General features: G+C 40.8%; 2 protein-coding genes across 2 annotated transcripts in view; one reads left to right on the forward strand and one right to left on the reverse strand.

The window, feature by feature from the left end:
* The first annotated feature begins 649 nt into the window (after positions 1-649).
* Positions 650-2,168, forward strand: LOC134804214 (zinc finger protein 91-like). The gene is made up of 2 exons (XM_063777178.1): positions 650-1,743; positions 1,930-2,168. Exons 1-2 carry the CDS (start codon positions 653-655, stop codon positions 2,165-2,167), a joined length of 1,329 nt encoding a protein of 442 aa, XP_063633248.1. The 5' UTR covers positions 650-652; the 3' UTR covers position 2,168.
* Positions 2,169-2,823: 655 nt separating this feature from the next.
* The window catches only part of LOC134804237 (ATP-dependent helicase brm), a 33,211-nt gene continuing 13,008 nt past the window's right edge, over positions 2,824-23,026 (reverse strand). Inside the window, exons 9-29 of the mRNA XM_063777210.1 lie at positions 22,765-22,939; positions 22,174-22,281; positions 21,606-21,726; positions 20,934-21,069; positions 19,674-19,755; positions 18,898-19,055; positions 17,840-18,017; positions 17,138-17,380; positions 16,457-16,623; positions 15,771-15,959; positions 14,905-15,063; positions 13,943-14,114; positions 7,566-7,675; positions 7,156-7,276; positions 6,492-6,677; positions 5,403-5,599; positions 4,968-5,093; positions 4,653-4,779; positions 4,032-4,209; positions 3,432-3,882; positions 2,824-3,347 (exon numbers count right to left, since the gene is read on the reverse strand). Of these exons, the coding sequence (XP_063633280.1) occupies positions 3,719-3,882; positions 4,032-4,209; positions 4,653-4,779; positions 4,968-5,093; positions 5,403-5,599; positions 6,492-6,677; positions 7,156-7,276; positions 7,566-7,675; positions 13,943-14,114; positions 14,905-15,063; positions 15,771-15,959; positions 16,457-16,623; positions 17,138-17,380; positions 17,840-18,017; positions 18,898-19,055; positions 19,674-19,755; positions 20,934-21,069; positions 21,606-21,726; positions 22,174-22,281; positions 22,765-22,939 (3,097 nt within the window). The 3' untranslated portion in view covers positions 2,824-3,347; positions 3,432-3,718. The remainder of the gene's footprint in view (positions 3,348-3,431; positions 3,883-4,031; positions 4,210-4,652; positions 4,780-4,967; positions 5,094-5,402; positions 5,600-6,491; positions 6,678-7,155; positions 7,277-7,565; positions 7,676-13,942; positions 14,115-14,904; positions 15,064-15,770; positions 15,960-16,456; positions 16,624-17,137; positions 17,381-17,839; positions 18,018-18,897; positions 19,056-19,673; positions 19,756-20,933; positions 21,070-21,605; positions 21,727-22,173; positions 22,282-22,764; positions 22,940-23,026) is intronic.

The raw sequence follows: 23,026 nt of genomic DNA on the forward strand, positions 1-23,026 counted from the left end.
AGATTTTATTATAATTCTAAATAAAGCCATCAAGCTACGTGATCCAAGTGAGTATTGTATTCTTTGATCAGCAATCAGCAGTATCAGCACCATACGTAAACGCGGAAGCAAAATCCAAAAAGAAAAATACAACTATAGAATGATATAAGCAAAAATACTCTTCTAGTCTGTCATAATTACAATGATCGTTGGAATATCGTATCTATATCAAGAGAATTGAGAGCTTATTTGGATTGCAATTGTAACTTAAAAATTTATGTTTGTGGTTTGTGTATTTTTCTTTGCTAGACGATCTCACCAAAACCACAGAATAATTAATAGTACTAACGTACAGAAAGGAAACTTCCTACAAAAACGAAGTTTGACAGCGGTTCAGGGTCGAATCATGCTGTCCCTTTCTAATATATGGCACTATCCCTTTCGGCTATTTAGGGTTGTCAAAAATCAAGTGATTATCTTATCTGTGGTCGTGCACGCAAAAGGAAGTCGAGTGGTGCCAACCCTAATAATTGCTCGGAGCAATGCTGAGCCGAGCGGAGCCGAGTTTGACCGAAGTCAGGAGTTTCGCACCCCTGCCAAAACTAGTTAATTTAAACAGCTATTTTCTTATTCTGACCTATTCTTCTGTGCCACCATTTACTTCAAATTGAATATGTATTGTTCTAGTTCAAATTTATCTATGTGCTCTTCAAGTATGTGCCGCATATGTTTAAACAAAACAAAAGACCACGCTTTAAATATATTTGATGATAAAGAAGAATCTAAAGAAATTCTCAGGAAGATATATACATGTTTTCAAATAAAACTAAGTCCTGAAAAGAACCTACCCAATGTGATGTGCAAGAATTGTATAAATGAATTAAATATAGCCTATAAATTTAGATTAAAGTGCTTAATATTTGAAGAGAAATATGGCAAATACCTTAAAGAAATTAAGGAAGAGACGGAATATGGTGGCAATGTAAATAATATGAAGGAAGTTGATAAATCTCAAGATGCCCCAATAGACATAATTGAGAATAATTACGATATTTATGATCATGATATCACATCAGATGATACAATTAAGATTAAGTCAGAAACTGATGGAGTACATAGTCGAACATTTAATGTATTTTCTCTTTCTGATACTCTAAATAAATTTCAATGCAGTATCTGTCATAAAGTGTTGAGATCAAAGGTATCTCTAGCCAAGCATAATGTATGTATGCATCAGAAGCGTAAGCATGCAGGCAGAGTAACTGGCAGTGGAGCTTCAAGACGTTACCACTGCACTAAATGCCCATACCACACCCCCCACAGCCAAACATTAGTGAATCATATGCACAGGCATGATGGGGTGAGGCCATACCAATGTGAATGTGGGAAGAGCTTTACACAGTCCTCTAGTCTTGCAGCACACCGCAAAATACATAGCCCTACTAAATTCTACACCTGTTCCACTTGTGGCAAGCAGTTTAAACATGCCTTTTCACTCAAAAAACACTTAATAGTCCATGAAAAAGGAAATTTCAACTGTGAAATTTGTCACAAAACTCTAAAAACAAAGAAAAGCCTGCAGGATCACATGCACCGACATTACAACATTCGCAACTACAACTGTGAGGACTGTGGAGATACTTTTGTTACTTCTTCCGAGCTGCAGAGCCATCGGTTAAAACATAGTTTGGAGAAGAAAGTTGAATGTCACTTGTGTGGATACAGAACTAATACCAAAAAGAGTTTGATAGTCCATCTGAAGAGGTAAGATCAATAAATAAATGCCTGTGAATGTTGAATATTAATTTAAAGAATTTCTCTATTTAGAAATGAATAGAGGGTCTATAAAATATTAATTTGCATATTATCCTTGAGAGACCCCGATTAATATGTTTTGCTTTTGAATTAGGATATTAATTAATAAAATTGAGATCATCATTTTGATTCCAGGCACACGGGCAACAAATCATTCAAGTGTGGCTCCTGCGACTTATCATTCTACACTGGCGGGGACCTCCGCCGCCACCGGCGCGTCCACTCGCGCGAGAAGCCGTACCCGTGCCCAGCGTGCGCGGCGCGCTTTACGCACAGTTCGTCGCTTAACAAGCACGTTCTCAACTTGCACCACGTACAATACCGGTGGGCTGACTTCCATCCGCGGGACGCTAGGAAGATATTGGCTAAATAAAATGCATTGACTGAAATTGGTTTTATTCCTATCACATGTGTGGTGTTCGAAAATCGTGGGTCCAAACCGTTGGTTGTGCTGTGTAGAGCAGAAAAACTCGTTTAAAAAATTGGAAATATTTTGAGTATAAATTTGGATAGGATACATATCATTCACATCATTCACATTGTGCACACATTTAACTCATTAATGCACAAGATCATATATCATAGGCCGCGGGCTGGACGCAAGCAGCGCCAGGTGCGGGGAGCGGCAAACAAGACCATTCATACATTGCGCTCGACCAAATGTATGCAAGGTCTTAATTTGCCGCTTGCGTCGAGCCCGCGGCCTTAGAGGTATCCCAAACGAAAATATTCCAGCATTCTAGGACTAATGTTTACCTACTGGGATAGGCTGCAGACAAACCAAACTGATCAAGACTCAGACCACGCGAATTTTGCACAAACTTGTACATAGGTAAAACTTAGCGTGATCCGGGTCTAAATCCGGATCCGGATCTTGCGCAGCATAAAAAAATGTGACAATAGTTTTACATTGAGCAAGCTATAACAAAACCACAAAGTTAATTTAAAAAAAAATCACGTTTACTCCAGCGAACCATCTCTTCTATTACAATTTGTCCATGAAATGAAGGGATTAAATAAAACAATGTATTGACAGAAATTGATTTAATTATGCCAAAGCACGCCTATAACTAGTCAAGTTCATACTACATTAAATCTTCCCTTAATAAAATTCCTATTACTAAATTCCTAATGAAGAAAATATTCTTAAAAAGATAGTCAATACGAAAATGTCATAGCGCATTTAAGAAAGCATGGTGCTATATTTAATTCCATTTTATAATATCATTATTACGAATTTTAACCATATTAACCGCTAGAAAATCTAAATCAGCTATACTTAGTCATTAAATATTCATTACGTTTACTTAAATTTCCTGAGATTTGTCCTTATTTATACCATTTCATATTTTTTACTTTTACCATACATGATTCAGTCATTTGCCAATAAAAAAATTCATGAAATATTTTATATAGTGAATAATTTCATAACAATGTCTATTTGTAAAATGGTTATACATTTCAGTTTAAATAGTCTAGTAAGTAGTCCAGTCACTAAAAGTGAACTAAATGGCATGCAAAGTCAAACAACAATTCGCGGCTTCGAAATAATCCTAAATCCTAATCCTAAATAATTTCGAAATAATAATAATGTATAATTATTTCGATAATAAATAATTATACATCGAAAAGAGCACACAAATATGACAGGATCATGAATGGTAAAGTTGACGAAATATAAAGTGTTCAAACTTGTTCGAGAGATCGGCTCTCTTTATATTTCGTCAACCTTAATATTCCGTCACCGTGAATTGATGTTTGACTTCGTAAGCCTATTTTAGTTCAGGGGTCTGTAGTAGTCCAGCATTGAAGTAGGATATAAGTTAAATGAGTAATATTGTCGTGTGACGATGTTTGCGGCGTCGCGCAGTTCCTACGGTGCAAGTCACGAGTCGGACGAGTCTGGCGAGGCCGCCGAGTCCCGCTAGTCCATCTCGAAGTCCTCGTCGTCGGAGATGTACTTGCGCGGCTTGCGCTTACGGCCTGGCGTGCCCTTGCTCTTGCCCTTCAACTTGATCTTCATTTTGACGGAGCGGCTCGACTCCTCGTCTGATTCATCCTCCTCTTCTGCCGCTGCACCCGACGGAGCTGTGAAACAAACATCAACGTTAGATTTTTCATCATTCAGACTGACAGATGGGGATATAATAACTGCTTAAAGCGACAAAATAAAAACTTTTAGCGTTGCGAAGAAATCAATCCGATATTTGTAAGTTCATAGTGAATCATCTTCATACCTTTTTCGTCTTCCGAGTCCTCCGACAGCTGGCCGGCGTCGCAGCGGCGCCGGATCTCGATGAAGGCGGTGCGCAGCCGCACTGAGTCGGCGTAGATCAGCGACAGGTCGTCGTTGTACGCCTGCGCGTTGGAGCACAGCGTGAAGAAGTCTCGCTCCAGGTCGGCCAGCTCGTTGTACTGAGAACACATTGAGTTTATAAGTCATGGTCATCGAAAACGGTTAGTTGGTTAAGGTTAAGAATAAACTCGACATGCTTTCGTGACAGCTCGCAACATGTTGGCCATTTATATATTTTCATCAAAATCGTCAACCACAGCACAAAAACAATGTCACCAGTGAACTGTTTTTCTAGTTTTGCTGCATAATATAACCTAACTCACAGATAGCCGCAATGAATTAATGATCAATGTAGTAATATGAAGATATCAAGATACCTTTCAAAGATGTTTGTCAAAATAAAGTGCAGTAGTAGAGCCTCCCTATGGCTCATATATGGTGAAAATATACGCTGTATTAGAAACGGTCGGTAGCTCAGATGGCAGAGCACTGTACTAGTGATCCGGTGGGTTCAAGTCCTACCCAAGGCAGTGAATTTTTCCACTTTTAATTTAATAGTTACCTTTCCATCCTCAATCCTGTTGAGGATCTTCTTGATGTCGAGCGGTTTCTTGATGATGTCGTAGTAGTCGGGCAGCTCGCGCCGGGACGGCAGCTTCATGAACGGCTCGGACAGCACGCGACCCGATCTGCACACATCGGAAAAAATGCTTTAGTAAATCAATATCAGGCCAGCTAATCTTTATGAGAATTTGATGCTATGAAACAAAACAGTTTATCTTTATGCTGGTCTTAATTTGCGGTTTTTGAACGCATCATACAGGCTTTATGTTATGTGTGTAGATAAAATACTAATTACAGTATAGTAAGTACTCACTCGTCAGTATAGTCAATGACTTTCTTCATGACGTTCTTAAGCGTCTTCTTGAGCTGATTGGTCTCTGTTTTGTTCTTCTTCTTGGACGAGCTCGGCGCGTCCTCCTCGTCAGAGTCCTCTTGGCGGCTGTCAAATCAAATGTCAACTTCAATATGGCTTTCACATATTATACCGGCATCATTTCTTAGCGCGGAATACGCTACAAACAAGTAGAGTTTGGGAAATATAATACCGGACCGGTGATAGGCTACACAAGCAATTTTAAATTTCTTATGAGACGAAGCTGTTGACACCTCATATATTGTAATCCGTCAAACGGTGTAAACTGTCGGGTAAAAAAGGTATTATACGACACCCAACCACATGACGACATGATAATTGACTAATACAGCATTGCAATGAAGCGTAAGTTAAAATGTTAGTAATAAGTGTTACCGTCGCTTGCGGCCCTTCTTCCGCTTCTTGTCGAGCACCTCGTCGTCGTCGTCGTCCTCCTCCTCCTCGTCGAACTCGTCGTCGATGGCCTTCAGCCACTCCTTCTCCGTCAGCGAGTCCGTGTAGTCCACCTCCTTGCGTTGCCGGGTGCCGCGCCCACGTATCTCGTCTTCGTCGATGAAGCTCCAGTTTTGGCCCTGATGGTATAATGCACGGATTTATTCATACAACTCAGCAATCTCTAACCAACCTCTGTTCAATTTTGTCTCTTTCTAACTAAATGTCAAAAAGACAGGGACAAACCATTTAATTACTAACGGCTTGTTAGAGTTGACAGATGGTTATGAATAACGCCATTAGACAAGTTTTCGGTTTGTCTCGATGGGGATACGGCCTGGAAGCAGATCTATGTTCGCACCAAGCTAATAACTGGTAGGGACTGAGTAGGATTAAGACAGGTAGCATGCTCTTGTTTTGAAGGCCAAGACCCACTTTGGATAGCTAAGTAGTAATTTTTTAAATTGATAAGATTGCATTAAGCGAATTTATTAATTAACTGAAGTCATCAAGAAATACTAAATAAGTTTGGTAAAGGCCTGGGATAAATACAACCTTGTATTATGTGCTGCATGAATAGACACCACGACATTTTGTTTCGTGCAATGTGTTTAACTTGTCTGGCATCCTGATCATACAAAGGGGACGCTGACCGCTGACGTTGTTAGACCTCCCGGCGCATAAAGATCTCCAATCCTTAAACTCCAAACGTACACTGTCATAGCGTGTCGGAATAATAGATTTCTCTTCCATTTACAGTCGCATTATAGGGTCACGCGATTTCATAGAAGACATACAATAAAATCCAAAGCACCTAGGAGTTAGAGTTATTACAATTCTTGAAACTTTTGAGTGTTGGGAGTCGAGGGGTTATTAAATACCACTCACGTTGTTGCAGACGACCTCGTCGTTCTTGAGCCAGTCGGGCAGCTCAGACTCGTCGATGAACTGCGTCTGCGTCTCTGTCTTGCGCCGCTCGATGTCGATCTGCTTCAACACGTGAGAGTCGAGGGGTTATTAGATACCACTCACCTTGTTGCAGACGACCTCGTCGTCGTTCTTGACCAGCCAGTCGGGCAGCTCGGACTCGTCAATGAGCCGCGTCTGCGTCTCTGTCTTGCGCCGCTCGATGTCGATCTGCTTGAATATCTCCAGCTCCTCTTCCGAGCGAGCTATCATCTCGTTGATCAGGTCGTCGTCGGGCAACTCGTTCTCTTCCTATTAAAAAAGTTGTTTTAGAAATTCTGTAGGAGCACAGACACGGTGGACTGCTTCTGCTGTGAGAGCCTTTGTTGTTATCCAAGAATAGACTACAGTTAAAATTAGTAGAGCATCACTTATAAAGCGAAGATGGCACTTCCAAGTACTTGAAACAGATACGTCACAAGAACATAATAGATATCATAATAAATAGTTGCTACTAGAGTCTGTTCGGAAAGAGAAGTACTTTTGTCAGTGTTTATTATACCAATGTCAAAGTACTCTCTATTCGACACAATTATAAAAATGAAATAGACATTACCATTACGAATGGCGCCAAAGCGCTAGTGAGAAAACTTTAGCGACTGAAGACTTTGCCTAGCATACCTATGCCAGGTCATTTGTTACTAGGATACCTATCCTTGGAACAAATAACCTGGTGTTGAAGGGAAAAATTATAATTGAGTCATTTGGTAGGTGTGTAAATGTAGGTTACCTCCTCATCGTCGCCGTCCTGGTGCAGAATGCTCTGAAGGAACTGCTGGCGCTCGGAGCCCGTCGACTTCTGATCGAACATACCGGCTTGGATGACCTTCTCGTCCATGTTTAACTTGTACCTAAATAAATAATATAATATGTGCTCAATGTGCAGACTGTACGTAACTCAAGTTTATTATGATCCGCGATTCATTTGTTCACAGAATATTGACTATTATTCGTGTACGGAATTCGTGCCACAAGAGGAGATCAGCGGCTTGGTCGACAAAGAATAGGCGGAACGATCTGAACGTACATCTTAATGACTGCCTAACAGTGGCCCCGGCCTTTTTCCAGCACTGTTAAAGCTAAAAATCAAAGCCCAGCCCAAAGTCATTTGAATACACATGAAAGTAATTAGCAACCAACCTTGCAGCAGCTAGGATTCTCTCTTCGACTGAGTTGACGGTCATGAGCCGCAGCACTCGCACCTCGTTCCGCTGCCCGATACGATGCGCACGGTCCTGGGCTTGCAAGTCCTGTCAAGCAATAAAACCCTTATTAATCTGTCATCTCTCTCAGCTATTGCTCTAGAAATCGTATTAATGTTCTTTACAAATTACGTGACTGAAGCTCGAGTTAATATTTGCCTACAGGTGTGCTTACTCAATCTACTTTAGTCTCACACGAGGCTATCCAGATTAAATATCTTTTTATCATTTCCTACATTCCAGCAAGACCTTGGCTAATTGACCAGTACAATAAAATGTACATACAAACTATAATTCCAATTTTACGGTTCACTCTAATTAAATTCTGGAAAAAAGCACTGGAGGCCTAGCGGTAAGAGCGTGCGACTTTCAATCCGGAGGTCGCGGGTTCAAACCCCGGCTCGTACCAATGAGTTTTTCGGAACTTATGTACGAAATATCATTTGATATTTGCCAGTCGCTTTTCGGTGAAGGAAAACATCGTGAGGAAACCGGACTAATCCCAATAAGGCCTAGTTTCCCCTCTGGGTTGGAAGGTCAGATGGCAGTCGCTTTCGTAAAAACTAGTGCCTATGTCAAATCATGGGAGTAGTTGTCAAGCGGACCCCAGGCTCTCATGAGCCGTGGCAAAATGCCGGGATAACGCGAGGAAGAAAAAAAACGAATGAAATTCTGAACGGGTCTGATTTTTAATATTCTGCAATGTCTGCCTGTTCGACGTGTCAGGCTACTCTAGATCTAAACGTCAAAACGGGCGTCGCCCATTGTACAATCCAGTAGCAAAAGTAAATGTCGCGAAATATTCTTACAATGTTTATGTGTTAAAACTCTGATTTGGTATTGCAAAATCGTACGAGAATATATGGATACCGAACTATTTAATGAAAACTACGACGGTAAATGGGTATTGGGTATATTCAGGAGCGAAAGTAACTGAACGACCGAGAAGTAAGAGTGTGTGTACATCATTTCAAGGTACGTCCAAACCAGGTGAATGCCTCGCAATAGTAGTTTGTGTGACAAGGGATCAAAATGATATATTTCCTTCAAGGGCGTACATTGAATCCTGAGCGTAATGAGGGATTATAAGACGAAATAATTTTGATACCGTGTGACCGATACTGCTTTTCACATCAACAACAATGAGGAAAAAAAAATGAGGAAATTATCATGTATCAAAACACTATTTAAGCTAAAAAAATTGTATGTAAAAATGAAAAAAAAAAAATGTATCCTAGAACAGAAAAGTACAACTTTGATCCCTCCTAGCAGGGAAGAAAAGTGCCACTTTGATCCCTAGCAGGGAAGAAAAAGCCCTTTTTCGAATAGGTGAAACTTTGCTCGAGTTGCGCTAATCAGATGCGCAAACTGAAGTAATCATGTACTTTTAAACATATAGCTCGCGTAGCTATTTTTTCAGTGTACTTGTAGCACTGAACACCGCCTCTAGAAACCCAATATTGGCCATTTTGTTCCCGACGCAAATCACCAAACTGTGAGGTGCGGGAGGGGTGCTCACAGCGTTGCGATTGGTCGTTTCAAACATGGCGCGCTGACACGTGTAAGCGTAGGGATGGGACATGTTCATTACAGGTAGTGGGTACTGCTACCAGTGATACCGAAATTTATTGTGGTAAAATTGTTACCAATTTAGTATACTTAGAGTAAACTTACTTAATAATTATATTGATTAATTTAATATTTCATTAAGTAACTTAACAATGTACCTGAATTTTTTACTTAACGTATTAGGGCATTTCTGTTTAAGAGCGCTCTTACAAGAAACGTCGAAATAATGCAAAATTGATGATACTAGTCGACGAAATTCAGGACTTTGCGCTCATTATTAGAAACAATGAGTGCTTGTTCCAGTAAAAGCGTCTTCTTATCTTTATAAATATCGTTGTAAATATTAGAAAAAGGACTTATTAAATTTGTAATGATTTTTTTTCTGATGGTCGTTTCCGAAAAACCCCGTGAAGCACTGAATGGCGAGCTCTTATTTGGAAATGTTGAGAATTTTACTCTGCTAAACCTGGCTATTTTGTATTACTAATACCCTGTACTTTAGGCATATCAAACTATATTTTTCCTACATACCTTTGAGAAAGAGAAAATCAAAGTAAAACGAACTCGATTTTCTCTCCGAAACAAGTGTCAATTCCTACGAAAATCTACTTAATATCGAAGTCATTTTCATACTCAAGCAATCTGCAACGTTTGCTTATACTGTTGGTATACATTAGTGTTTATGAAATTCTACTATAATTTTTTGGCAATTTTTTGAAAACTACTCTATATTACCGATGACGCGCGCTGCGCCAGCTCAGTGCCGCGGCAGAGCTTGTAGAGGCAGGACGTGTGTCGGTCGGCTCCGCACATTTTCAACGGCGACGACGAGGTTTTTTGTCATTGTGTGCGGCGGGCGCCGTGTAAAACGCTATACTGTGTGCGTGTAAACCGCAACGAGAGACTTTGATCCTAGCACTGTTTTTATAGTATTATAATTTATAATGGTACAGTTTAATAAACTACCGGACAGGATTAAAAATATTTGAAACGACCTGACATTCTATATGTATTTATTTGACTCAAGATAGTACTCAGGGTCTGATGATGGAGCCGGAAGGTGGTCACCGGTACCAATCAACCATGCAACTAAACCACTTCGTGTTTAGGCTCGTTTTATTCATCTCAACAAGATCTTTGACACAAGATAGTACTCAGGGTCTGATGATGGAGCCGGAAGGTGGTCACCGGTACCAATCAACCATGCAACTAAACCACTTCGTGTTTGGGCTCGTTTGATTCGGCTCAACAAGATCTTTGACTTAAGATAGTACTCAGGGTCTGATGATGGAGCCGGAAGGTGGTCACCAGTACCAATCAACAATGCAACTAAACCACTTCGTGTTTAGGCTCGTTTTATTCGTCTCAACAAGATCTTTGACTTAAGATAGTACTCAGGGTCTGATGATGGAGCCGGAAGGTGGTCACCGGTACCAATCAACCATGCAACTAAACCACTTCGTGTTTGGGCTCGTTTGATTCGTCTCAACAAGATCTTTGGCACAAGATAATACTCAGGGTCTGATGATGGAGCCGGAAGGTGGTCACCGGTACCAATCAACCATGCAACTAAACCACTTCGTGTTTAGGCTCGTTTGATTCATCTCAACAAGATCTTTGACACAAGATAGTACTCAGGGTCTGATGATGGAGCCGGAAGGTGGTCACCGGTACCAATCAACCATGCAACTAAACCACTTCGTGTTTGGGCTCGTTTGATTCGGCTCAACAAGATCTTTGACTTAAGATAGTACTCAGGGTCTGATGATGGAGCCGGAAGGTGGTCACCGGTACCAATCAACCATGCAACTAAACCACTTCGTGTTTGGGCTCGTTTGATTCGTCTCAACAAGATCTTTGGCACAAGATAATACTCAGGGTCTGATGATGGAGCCGGAAGGTGGTCACCGGTACCAATCAACCATGCAACTAAACCACTTCGTGTTTAGGCTCGTTTGATTCGTCTCAACAAGATCTTTGACACAAGATAGTACTCAGGGTCTGATGATGGAGCCGGCAGGTGGTCACCGGTACCAATCAACCATGCCACTAAACCGCAATAAGATGTTTGACATAAGATACTACTCAGGGTCTGATGATGGAGCTGATGATGATAGACAGGTACCCGTCGCCACCTTCGCGCTCCATCGTCAGACCCTGAGTACTATCTTGTGTCAAAGATCTTGTTGAAACGAATAAAACGAGCCTAAACACGAAGTGGTTTAGTTGCATGGTTGATTGGTACCGGTGACCACCTTCCAGCTCCATCATCAGACTCTGAGTATCACCTAGTGTCAAAGATCTTGTTGAGACGAATCAAACGATCCTAAACACGATGTGGTTTAGTTGCATGGTTGATTGGTAATGGTACCTTCCAGCTCCATTATCAGACCCTGAGTACTGTCTTGTGTCAAAGATCTTGTTGAGACGAATCAAACGAGCCCAAACACGAAGTTGTTTAGTTACATGATAGACTGGTACCCGTGGCCACCTTCCAGCTCCATCATCAGACCCTGTGTATCTTCAGTGTCAAAGATCTTGTTGAGACGAATCAAACGAGCCTAATCATGTTACTACATGGTTGATTGGTATCCGTGACCACCTTAATCATCATCAGATCCTCAGTACCAGTTCGTTTTTAAACCCTCGTTGATACAAACTTTACAACCTATAGGTACCAAATGCAATGACGAAACATGTAAATATGCGAGTAGGTACCTATAATTTCTTTCGAATATTACTCGATGGCGATTACCTTCATAAGTACGAGTATGGGGCTATTCATAAATTACGTCGTTTCAAATGGGAGGAGTGGGGGGGGGTCTGGACATCGGATGATGGTAACATGACGTAGGAGGAAACAGATTCATCCAAAGCTTGATTTTTGGATGATTTGAGGGGTGGGGGGGGTCAAAAATCGTCAAAAATAGATGACGTAATTTATGAACAGCCCCTATGTACATTTGCACTGCATTTAGTGTTTTCGTACTTACCAAATAACAGTTTTAGAACTTTACAAGTTAAGTACAGTTAGTGTTGTTATGGTTGATTTCAATATGCTTCGCGAAGGATCAAGAATGTTTAATCCATCATTGTAGTGCGAGTGTGGTAGAAGGGATCGGTATACTGAGCTCGCACGGCCTGCCGCAGCGCGTAAAATACCTAAACTCGCTCAACGCCGAAATGTAATAGCGCTCTTAAAGTACCCAGAACTTGAATTTTAAAGTTTAGAATTTTTATATTATTTCCACTCAGAATCGCAATCTCTTTCGATACGAGAAAAAAGTGTCGCCAGAATCTCATACAATTATTTTCTTTTGTCCGTTTTATTAATGTCATAGAAGGTTGTATTGAAAACATATTCAAATGGACCAATAACATATGCCTATTACAAATCAACTCCGAGTTCTCTCGCACTTCTTTGAAGTTCATCATCAGGTCCATCTCGCGACATGAGACCTAACTGCTCCCCTAGAGGATTAAAAAAAACCCATACAACATATGTCCATCGCAAACCAACACCGAGTTCCCTCGCACTTCTTTGAAGTTCATCATCAGGTCCATCTCGTGACATGAGACCTAACTGCTCACCTAGAGGATTCTAAAAAACCCATACAACATATGTCTATCGCAAACCAACATCGAGTTCCCTCGCACTTCTTTGAAGTTCATCATCAGGTCCATCTCGTGACATGAGACCTCACTGCTCACCTAGAGGATTCTAAAAAACCCATACAACATATGTCTATCACAAACCAACACCGAGTTCCCTCGCACTTCTTTGAAGTTCATCATCAGGTCCATCTCGCGACATGAGACCTAACTGCTCCCCTAGAGGATTAAAAAAAACCCATACAACATATGTCTATCGCAAACCAACACCGAGTTCCCTCGCACTTCTTTGAAGTTCATCATCAGGTCCATCTCGTGACATGAGACCTAACTGCTCACCTAGAGGATTCTAAAAAACCCATACAACATATGTCTATCACAAACCAACACCGAGTTCCCTCGCACTTCTTTGAAGTTCATCATCAGGTCCATTTCGTGACATGTGACCTAACTGCTCACCTAGAGGATTCTAAAAAACCCATACAACATATGTCTATCACAAACCAACACCGAGTTCCCTCGCACTTCTTTGAAGTTCATCATCAGGCCCATCTCGTGACATGCGGCCTAACTGCTCCGCTGGCCTAGAGGATTCTAAAAAAATTACACAATATATTACCTATATATTATGTCTAAAATGGTACAATACGGTATGACGAAGCACGAAGTTTCCGCAGCTGAAAAACCATCATCGTCACATCACTAGTCGAAAGGGAAAGGGATAGCGCATTGCATTTTCAAGTTGACGAAAAGGGACGGACATACTTCGCCTCTGCTTACTGACCAGTATAAAATAAACCCCGCGGACAAGAAACATTATTCAATGAAATAATGAATTTGACTTTCCTGTGGGATGTTATTCCATCTGTTTCGTAAGTAGATGTCTTAGATGATTTGCCACACCATTTTACACTGCAATATCCCATGATTTCCCAATGAATTCAATAGTTTACGATTTATTTTCTTAGACTCGTGCGCACTGCTAACAGGTCGTAACCTTGGGCGCAACTGATCGGCGCGGCGCGCGAGCAATCTTATATTTGACCTATACACCATACGGGCGGTGACCGCGAGTCGTCCTATAAGCTCGGTCTATAGGGGTTGGTCTGTGACTTGTAGTAAAGCACAGTTTACCTGATGCGGATTCCAATCGCTGTCGAAGATGATGACGGTGTCCGCGCTCTGCAGGTTGAGGCCGAGCCCGCCCGCGCGCGTCGACAGCAGGAAGATGAAGTACTCCGAGTCCACGTCGTTGAACTTCTTCAGCAGGTCGCCGCGGTCCTCCGCCTTCGTCATACCATCCAACCTACACACAAATTGTTATCTTATCTATGTCAAAAGTAATTAATTAACCTATTGTCTGCGTATGATAAGGATTGTGACAGATTCTTGAGTACTCACACCAAGAAAGTTTAATATAAATTGTTTCGAGAACAAAATTTTCTGCTCTATACAGCACAACCGAGGTTTACACCCACGATTTTTGACCACCATCATAGAGAAATATAGTAAGACAAAAGTGCTCACTCCATACATCAGTTTTGGTACCAAAAATACTATTATTTTCATAGTCGACATCTAGCATCGAGTAGCGGAATTATCAGCTAATGCTCAACAACATTAGACTTTCCGGTCGGTGCTACATCTATCGTCAAGTAGCAGTACTGATAATTCCGCTACTCGATGCTAGATGTCGACTATGAAAATAATAGTCTCTTTGGTACCTAAACTGATGTATGGAGTGAGTAATCTACGTATTTTTTTTACACACATGTGAAAGATAATTTTTTTGAGATTTTAAGTAATTGAAGTTGTAGTCATATTTCACAGCAAACGATTAAGGTCTCTATTCTGTGTCCTGTTCTAACCTAACAAATAATATGAAACACAATTACGCGAAGTATTGATCTGTACGCCTGTCTCACGTATCCTTTATTGACTATTAACTCCACCGTCGCAATATCGCGTCCTCAGAAAAAAACCTCGGCTTCCTACTTCATAGAAAATGTATGACAAACAACTGTAAGTTTGAAGTCCCTGACATATCGAAATGCTTCCAGCGTTAAGGGGTTAAATAGTATGGTGTAAGCACTAACCGTAAGTACTGGAAGGCTCTCCACGACAGGTAGTCCTCGATGATGGTCATGCACTGCGTCATCTGACAGAACACCAGCACCCGGTGCCCGGTCTGCTTCAGCTTCGGCAGGATGCGATCCAGCAGTTCGAACTTGCCCGACGCTCGGTATAGATCTGGCCTGGGGGGCGAACATTCATTATTACTTATTTCAAAAATTAAATTATTTATTCATTTAACATGCACAGGGTATACAGGTGTGTCGAATCCTCCATTTAAGTTAATAACTTGTATTAGAAGGAATTCGCTCTTCTATACAAGGTTCCGACTTATAATTACTAAGTTATAATATCTATCATGCTTTACTTACACTAATAAAAGAGGACCGATGTCAATAATGTTATTGTACATAATGTATGTGTAATGGATTCGATTAGTTAATTATTCAATTTTGGTATAGTTACTTAACCTTTTGGTAAATTATAAGAATCACCAAATAAATGTCAATGGCAATGTAAATGTACACTTTCAAGCTTGTTAGAAAAATGAGTTTCGAAAATACAAATCATTTTTACCCCTGGCACCCCATATTATGACTCATCATGGGGTAAAAAATAACTTTTGTCTGCGTAATTGAAACATGCCTAAGATTTAGAGTAAGGATCACTGAGCTAAGCCACAGACGGACAGCCAGACATACTATGGCAGAACTATAACGTCAAAGTTTCTTGTCAACTACGCATTTCAATTTATTTCCCATTCGCCTAAATATTTATGTAGCATCTCTACCATTAATATAAAAAAAAGAGACACAGAGTTGTATTTGTGCGAGTATAAAAAACGTGTTTCTTCACGCGGTGCTTTATAACAATTGTCCTATTTTCTTACCCAGACACAACACCGCCGCCGGTACCGATGTGGTCGCAGAACTTCTCCTCGATGTGCTGGAACATGAAGGGGTGGTTGCAGAGCTTGCGCAGCTGCACGATCGTGTTCATCAGCGCCTTGGCGCCGCCCTTGCCCTTGTTGCCCTTCTCCGAGCCGTCCGTGAGCAGCACGCCCTTCGACTGCATGTGTCTGGCGGGAACACATCATCATTATTAGGAGTAGGCCATTATTATATCAGTTAGTATTTGCTGCTACTACTACACCGTGGAGTTACACCACATCAAAACACATTACCTTTATCCCAAAGAGCAAGTCTACATTGGGAATGCATTTAATTGAAACCCCTCCTTAATACAAGGCTCGGTCTAAGTTTTTGGTCGTACGACTATTCGTACGATTTAAGATTTTTTCATGTTTGTTTTTCTTTACCTTTTAGAGGTCATATTCAGATAATGCGCATAAACTTAATCAGGTTAAAAATTGATAGTAGTTTAGCACATAAATCACATGATCAATGTATATTTTTTTAATACATGCTTACTAGATCACCGAAAAAAAGTCACTATGCATTGGTCAATTTTATTAAACTACGTTTCACTAGCAGACCTATTACTGCAGTAATATTTACGAATAGCCAGTTAACAGTACCGACGACAGTACAGCATAGAATAAAGAGTAATACACACTTGTACAAGACCCGCTGTAGACCGCTCATGTCGCACTTTATGATGTATTCCACCTTGTCGGGCAGCTGACTCTCCACTTCCTTCTTCAGCCTTCGCAGCAAGAAGGGACGCAACACCTTGTGTAGACGACGGATGATGAGGATCGTTTCTTCCTCGTTCAGTTCCACCTGTTACACAACTGGCGTTAGCGACAACCCGTATATATAAAGGTAATTTCGCGCGGTTATTGATTACTAATTACAAATAAGAATTTAAAAAATGGAGTGACAGGTTATAGGTTCTCGCGGGCTTGGTTTCCACAACTTGACGTCATATTATTGCGCCTATTTTGCGTGGTGAAATGGAGTGATATTTCAACTCTTCTAATGTAACGCTCAGTGAGTTTCCTTACCTATCTAAAACATTATATTATTATAAATTTCATATGTTGTGAAATAAATAAATCTAATCTAATAGGTCAATTTTATAGTGATTTTACATATTTTGAATGCCACAGCGACATCAACTTAGAAGAGTTATTTAATTATATGGGATATTTATCGACCAAGCTGGAGGTACTATCGGACAGTACCTACAAATTAAAAGCGTAGCTAGAAGAAGAAACCTTGCCGTTCAGTATGCACGTCCCAGACACAAAACGATGCGAATAAGCTCCACAGTATATGTACAAGTATATCGTACCTTCTCTCCGGTAGTAGCGAACGGCGCATTGAACCACTGTTCGAAGGTCGAGCAGCTCTTGAAGATGGAGGGCAGCAGGAAGTTGAGCAGCGCCCACAGCTCAGGCAGCTTGTTCTGTAGCGGCGTGCCCGTGAGCAGCAGCCGGTGCGGCGCGATGTAGTGCGTGTTCAGCACCTGCGTCAGCTTGCAGTGGTGGTTCTTCATGCGGTGGCCTTCGTCGATTATCATGTACTTCCATTGGAGCTGGGGGACAGGCGGAAATTATAGCAAAGTCCATTGGAATTAACAAAAAAACAACCACACAGTTAATTGAGAATTCGCATATTTGAATACAATGAGCAGTTGCTATAAGAACATATCGGGGGCCGTAGCTAAGATGAAATGTATTGAGATGACACATCCTGACGAAGTCATGTGATCTAATCCATACATATAGTTAAGCTTCGATTATTGTTTTCTACCGGCGATTGACACACAAGTAAACAAACACCTTTTTTTTTAAATTAAATCCTTCTAAATAATAGTTATAATAAGAACCTGAGCAGTTGCCCACTGGAAAATATATAAAATGAAGACAAGCACTCGTTATACTGGCGCCCAACATTTAATATTTAAGTTTAGTAGATTTCTGAAGTTGCATATGGCATATTCCATAGACCATGACAGTACTAAATTTTCCTGGCATATTTTAATGTTTTTTACCTTGGAGAGCCAGCCCTTGTCCTTGATGACGTACTCGTAGGTGGTGAGCAGCACGTTGAACTTGGTGGAGCGCATCTGGTTCTGCACGAGCCGCCGCGACTGCGGCGAGCCCTTGTACGACACCACCACCACTGTTGGCGCCCACTTCTCGAACTCGAGCACCCAGTTCGATAGAGTACTGGGAATATGGTTTGTAAATTTAATTATACTCGTACAGCAACGCTATAGAAATATAACGAGTACGATCGATTGACCAAAACTCAGCCAAAACACATATGAATATAATGAACTACTAATACGAATATTTCAGATACCTATTCGATTTATTTACTTACTCGTTTTGGTAATTCGACCTGAAGATAGCTGATAGATATTTAAACATTCTTTCGCGACTGCTATTTTTATGAATTATTATGAATCAGAATCAGGAGTATTATCATAACAAAAAGTGTGAATTCTTCACATAAATAAGCAATTTACACACACATCGGTAAGCTATGGAGCATAGCTATTAAAAAAAAACTATATTGAATATATTTTTATAAACACGGCCGTGACATTTTTGGTATGAGTTAAGGTTTATTTAAATGGTAATTTTCTTGCCGGATATTTGCAATCTTTTATGTACTTCTTAAAAGCTCTATGATTAAAGCCTCAGTAAAATGTACCCCAATCGCAAACTTTCGTACTGTCCACAGAAAAGACGGCAGTTTTCCCTACCATTTTTGCCCCTTTGGACCTTTGGACTTTGCAAGGCCCACAGAAGTTGTCATGTCTTACCTGAGCGGTACAATGATAAGGAAGGACCCATTGACTTTTTTCTTCTCCATCAGGTAGGTGACCAGCGCGATGGTCTGGATGGTCTTGCCGAGACCCATCTCTTCGGCGAGGATGCCGTTCAGGTTGTGTCATGTCTTACCTGAGCGGTACAATGATGAGGAAGGGCCCATTGACTTTCTTCTTCTCCATCAGGTAGGTGACCAGCGCGATGGTCTGGATGGTCTTGCCGAGACCCATCTCTTCGGCGAGGATGCCGTTCAGGTTGTGTCATGTCTTACCTGAGCGGTACAATGATGAGGAAGGGCCCATTGACTTTCTTCTTCTCCATCAGGTAGGTGACCAGCGCGATGGTCTGGATGGTCTTGCCGAGACCCATCTCGTCGGCGAGGATGCCGTTCAGGTTGTTGTTGAACAGCGAGACCAGCCACTCCAAACCCTAAACAACCATTTATAAGTAACTGATTATGTAATAGGGTATTTTCCTACTAGTCAAATCAGTTACTTTTTTAGAGCTGTCAAAACGATTTGCTAATATGGAATTTATATGAAACATTACATCGTGACGTCACCGTCAACTCGCCTACTTTTTATATGTCTATCCGATTTATTAAATACAACTTGTGTTTAAAAATAACTGCTATCTGTTTTTTTCTAATAAATTATGTGGTGCTTTATTTCATGCATAGTGTAGAATAATTTATTTAACTAGTCTAGAGTGGTAGGAAAGAATATGAAGAAGAAGAAGAAGAAAGCATTTATTAGCACAATAACATAATAAACTAAGAATAATTACACAAAATGAAAAGTTGCGCTAAATGGTCCTCACTCAGCTAGGTGTCACGGTATGAGCCACATGGTACAGTCACCTGCAATAATATGTTACACAACGAAGGCCGCAAAAATATCTGACACGATCTTATTTGTAGAGCCATAAGAGCGTGTCACATATTTTTGCGGCCTTCGAAGAGTAACATACTATTGCAGGTGACTGTACATACCGCGACGCTGATTTTCAGTAAGGCCCAGTGGATAGACTGAATATGTATAATCTTACCTTGATCTGATACTCCTTCAGATTGCCGTTGACGAGGATACTGGCTTGCTCCGTGACAGACTCGTGGACCGTGTGGGCGATGCTGTTGGACAAAACGTAATCGTTTTAAATCAATATACTTTCACACATAGTAAAATTAGAATAAAATATGCAATGAATCTCCTAAAGCGGTATGAGAACTGTTTGTTGAATAATAAAGAAAGTGAAGTAATGGAAAAAATTGATTGACTTGAGTCATAGAGAAATATAGTAAGTATAGTAAGAATAAAGTGTCAAGAAAATAATAGTCGTCTTGGTGTCAAAACTCCATCAGTTTTGACACCAAGACGACTATTATTTTCGCAGTCGACATCTAGCATCGAGTAGCGGAATTATTAGTAGCGCTACTTGATACTAGAATTCTCTACTGTCGCGACTCACGAAAATTTTATTGAACAACAATTTAATCAGAAGGTGTTGAAAATAGAGTTCCGGTTACTCCGGTTATATAATATTAGCTGAAAATTGTTGAGCATTAGACTTTTCGGTCGTCGGAACATCTATTGTCAAGTTGCAGTACTGATAATTCCGCTACTCGATGCTAGATGTTGACTACGAAAAGAATAGTCGTTTTGGTACTAAAACTGATGTATGGAGTGAGCACTATGTATTTTTTTCTCTATGCTTCTGTATATATCTTGGTTTGGTTAACGAACTCAACCAACTATATTCAGCAACTAAAATGATATGTTAATACATATACTTATGGTTAAAATGTATGACTTGTCTTGACTCTAGTAAGTCAAATCATAACTGCCCGTTTTATTATTTATGTAAGTTGTCCAGTACGACCTGCACATTCTCCCTTCAGAATATGACTAAGGGTAGTATTCCACCTGACCAATTTCTTTATCTAATGTGTATTTTGTCTCACATTTTGCTTAATGGGAGAGTAAGACGCAATGACATTGGACCAAGATATTGGGCATATGGAATAACTACCACCCTAAGCGGTGAATAAAACCAAGTTCAAACCACCGCCTTAGTGGGTGTGGGACGTATTAGGACCCACTAGCGTCTTTTGAGCGTCGGCTACTAGTTAGTCGTCCCCGTGGAAAATGGCGTCGCTGCGCAGTTGCGCCAACGTTGCACCGAGCAGCAGCCATAAAGTTGACTAGACGCCGACGCACTTATAGTTTAGTTGACAATTAGCAGCTGCGTTGCGCGTGTCAACCACGCCGTGCGTTGGCGTCGCTTGTATTTCCCCTGTAAACAACTCACCTGTAATAGGTCTGTTCCTCCGTCTTGTACTCGTCGTCCTCGACCTTGGCCTTCTTGATCATTTCGCGCGCCTTCTCCTCATCAGTCTTCTCCTTGTCACTCTTTTCGTGGTGCCTCTCCCTCCGTTCGCGTTTCTCTATTTAACCGACACAAAACAAATAAATGGACAGATTCTATTATTCTACCAAGACACATCTTTCAAATTGAAATATTTAAGAGCTCTTTTATTTTAAGAATGGTTTTATTACTAATTACTTTATTATTTTAAAATCTCTTTAATTACTACATAACTACTTTATTACTTAACTTACTTTTAACTACTTTAATGAGGTACGAGCACACGCGTGAAAATAGATGCAAATAGCGGTAGTGTTATGGTTCCAAGTGACAGAGTGAATTTTCGTGAGTTCAAATTCCAAGTTTTACCCTACCTCAGTGTAAACGCACCAACACCATAAATTGGTATTAACGATTGGCCACACAGCTGCTCAAAACACGTTAATGCACCATTGACGCAGCAAAATGTATGACATAAACGCACACATAAGACACTGCGTCAAGTTTCGGTCACAAACGCGTTCTTCTTCAAGTGTTATTCTTGCCTCCAAATTTGTTATTGCTATACTAGAGATTACTACAAGTACCTAAAACACACTTATAATGATCACGTACCGTCATCGTCTTGGCTATCATCGCCCGAGTCCTCTGAGTCGGAGAGCACCTCCCAGCCGGGGTGCGCCTCCATCCAGTCCTTCAGCTGCGACAACAGCGGCGCCTCTTCGCCTTTCAGTACCTAGTGCCATTTTATTTATGATTATATCGTAACTGGACTGTCGTAGAAATCTTTTTATTTATGGACTGACTGATTTTTCTCCGGCTATTTTGGAATTCATGTTTGACGTTCAAATATCAAGGAATACCTCATTCCTGCTAACCTCATGATTCATTTGGGCTAATTTTTTACGCGCGGTCCATGTTTTTTGTTTGAAGATGGACTACTCCATACAATACTATGTACTCTGGCTGACGCAAACGAGTTTGCCTCAGGCTACTCACACGTTGAAACTAGCGATGAGCTGAGCTGAGATGTATCAATCTTTAGAGGTAATCTAAATCCAATGTGTCCACTTATATATCTCTGTAAAATTGTAATCAGCAGTTTTGCGATATGGGTAAATTCTGAGTAAATTTAATGTTTATTTTGTCGAATGTATAATACAGAAGTACTACAATAACGTACCTCGCCAGTCTTGGGGTCCATGACGCTGACCCTGGAGTCGGATGTCTGCGAGCTGTCATCCATCGCGTCGATCTCGCCGCCCTCCAGTAACTTTTTCTTTCGCGATTTCTGCACACATGCAATTTTGTTCGTTAAGTACAAGGAATTAGGACGGACGATCGACAACTACAAGTCATCACATTTTACATTACAGCTTATTATTTGTTTTTGTAGGTCTGTATTAAAATTAATAAAGTTTTGGTTAGGTTTCAGCTAAACCGTCAAACAATGGCGTATACGTTAGGTTTAGGACATAACATTACAGTAAAAATATCCTTTGGCTGCGATCCTTCACTTACTCATACCCCCATACAAAATTGCCCTCAATCTTTATTGTTTAGGACATTATATTCTGGCTAAATCTATGCAATACTATGCAGTGTATTAAAACAGGCCAAACCCCTTTTATGTGCCTAATTCCTTCGACATAATCAGATGGCAGCAATTTTCGTAATTCTTGGAATTGGATTTCAAAATCAGACCCTGTACTAGGTTGCGACCAATAAAACGCTAAGGCGAGGAAGAGAAACCAATATTGAAAGCCCCACTTACCCTCTTCCTGCGCTCTTCTTCTTGCTGCTTCTTCCTCTGCTCTTGCTTGTGCTGCTTGACCATCTCCGTGAGACTGGCGATGTACTCGTCGGTCTGCGACAGCAGGAACGCGAGACGCTTGTCTTTTTTCTGGTCGATGAGCTTACGGTAGCCCTCCTCGTCCTCCGCCATCAAACTGACAAGAAACAAAATGTATTACTAATTAATCGCGGTTGCGCTCGCCTGAGACTTTCTGGATCTTTTTCGTCCACTGTTGAGCACA

The sequence above is a fragment of the Cydia splendana genome, chromosome Z (assembly GCF_910591565.1).
Source record: "Cydia splendana chromosome Z, ilCydSple1.2, whole genome shotgun sequence".
NCBI lineage: Eukaryota > Metazoa > Arthropoda > Insecta > Lepidoptera > Tortricidae > Cydia > Cydia splendana.

Bases quoted from the DNA above. Each gene is read 5' to 3' on its own strand.
- LOC134804214 (XM_063777178.1), top strand. From the start codon at position 653: ATGTATTGTTCTAGTTCAAATTTATCTATGTGCTCTTCAAGTATGTGC. The intron at 1,744-1,929 runs GTAAGATCAATA...TTTTGATTCCAG, and splicing joins TTGATAGTCCATCTGAAGAG to GCACACGGGCAACAAATCAT.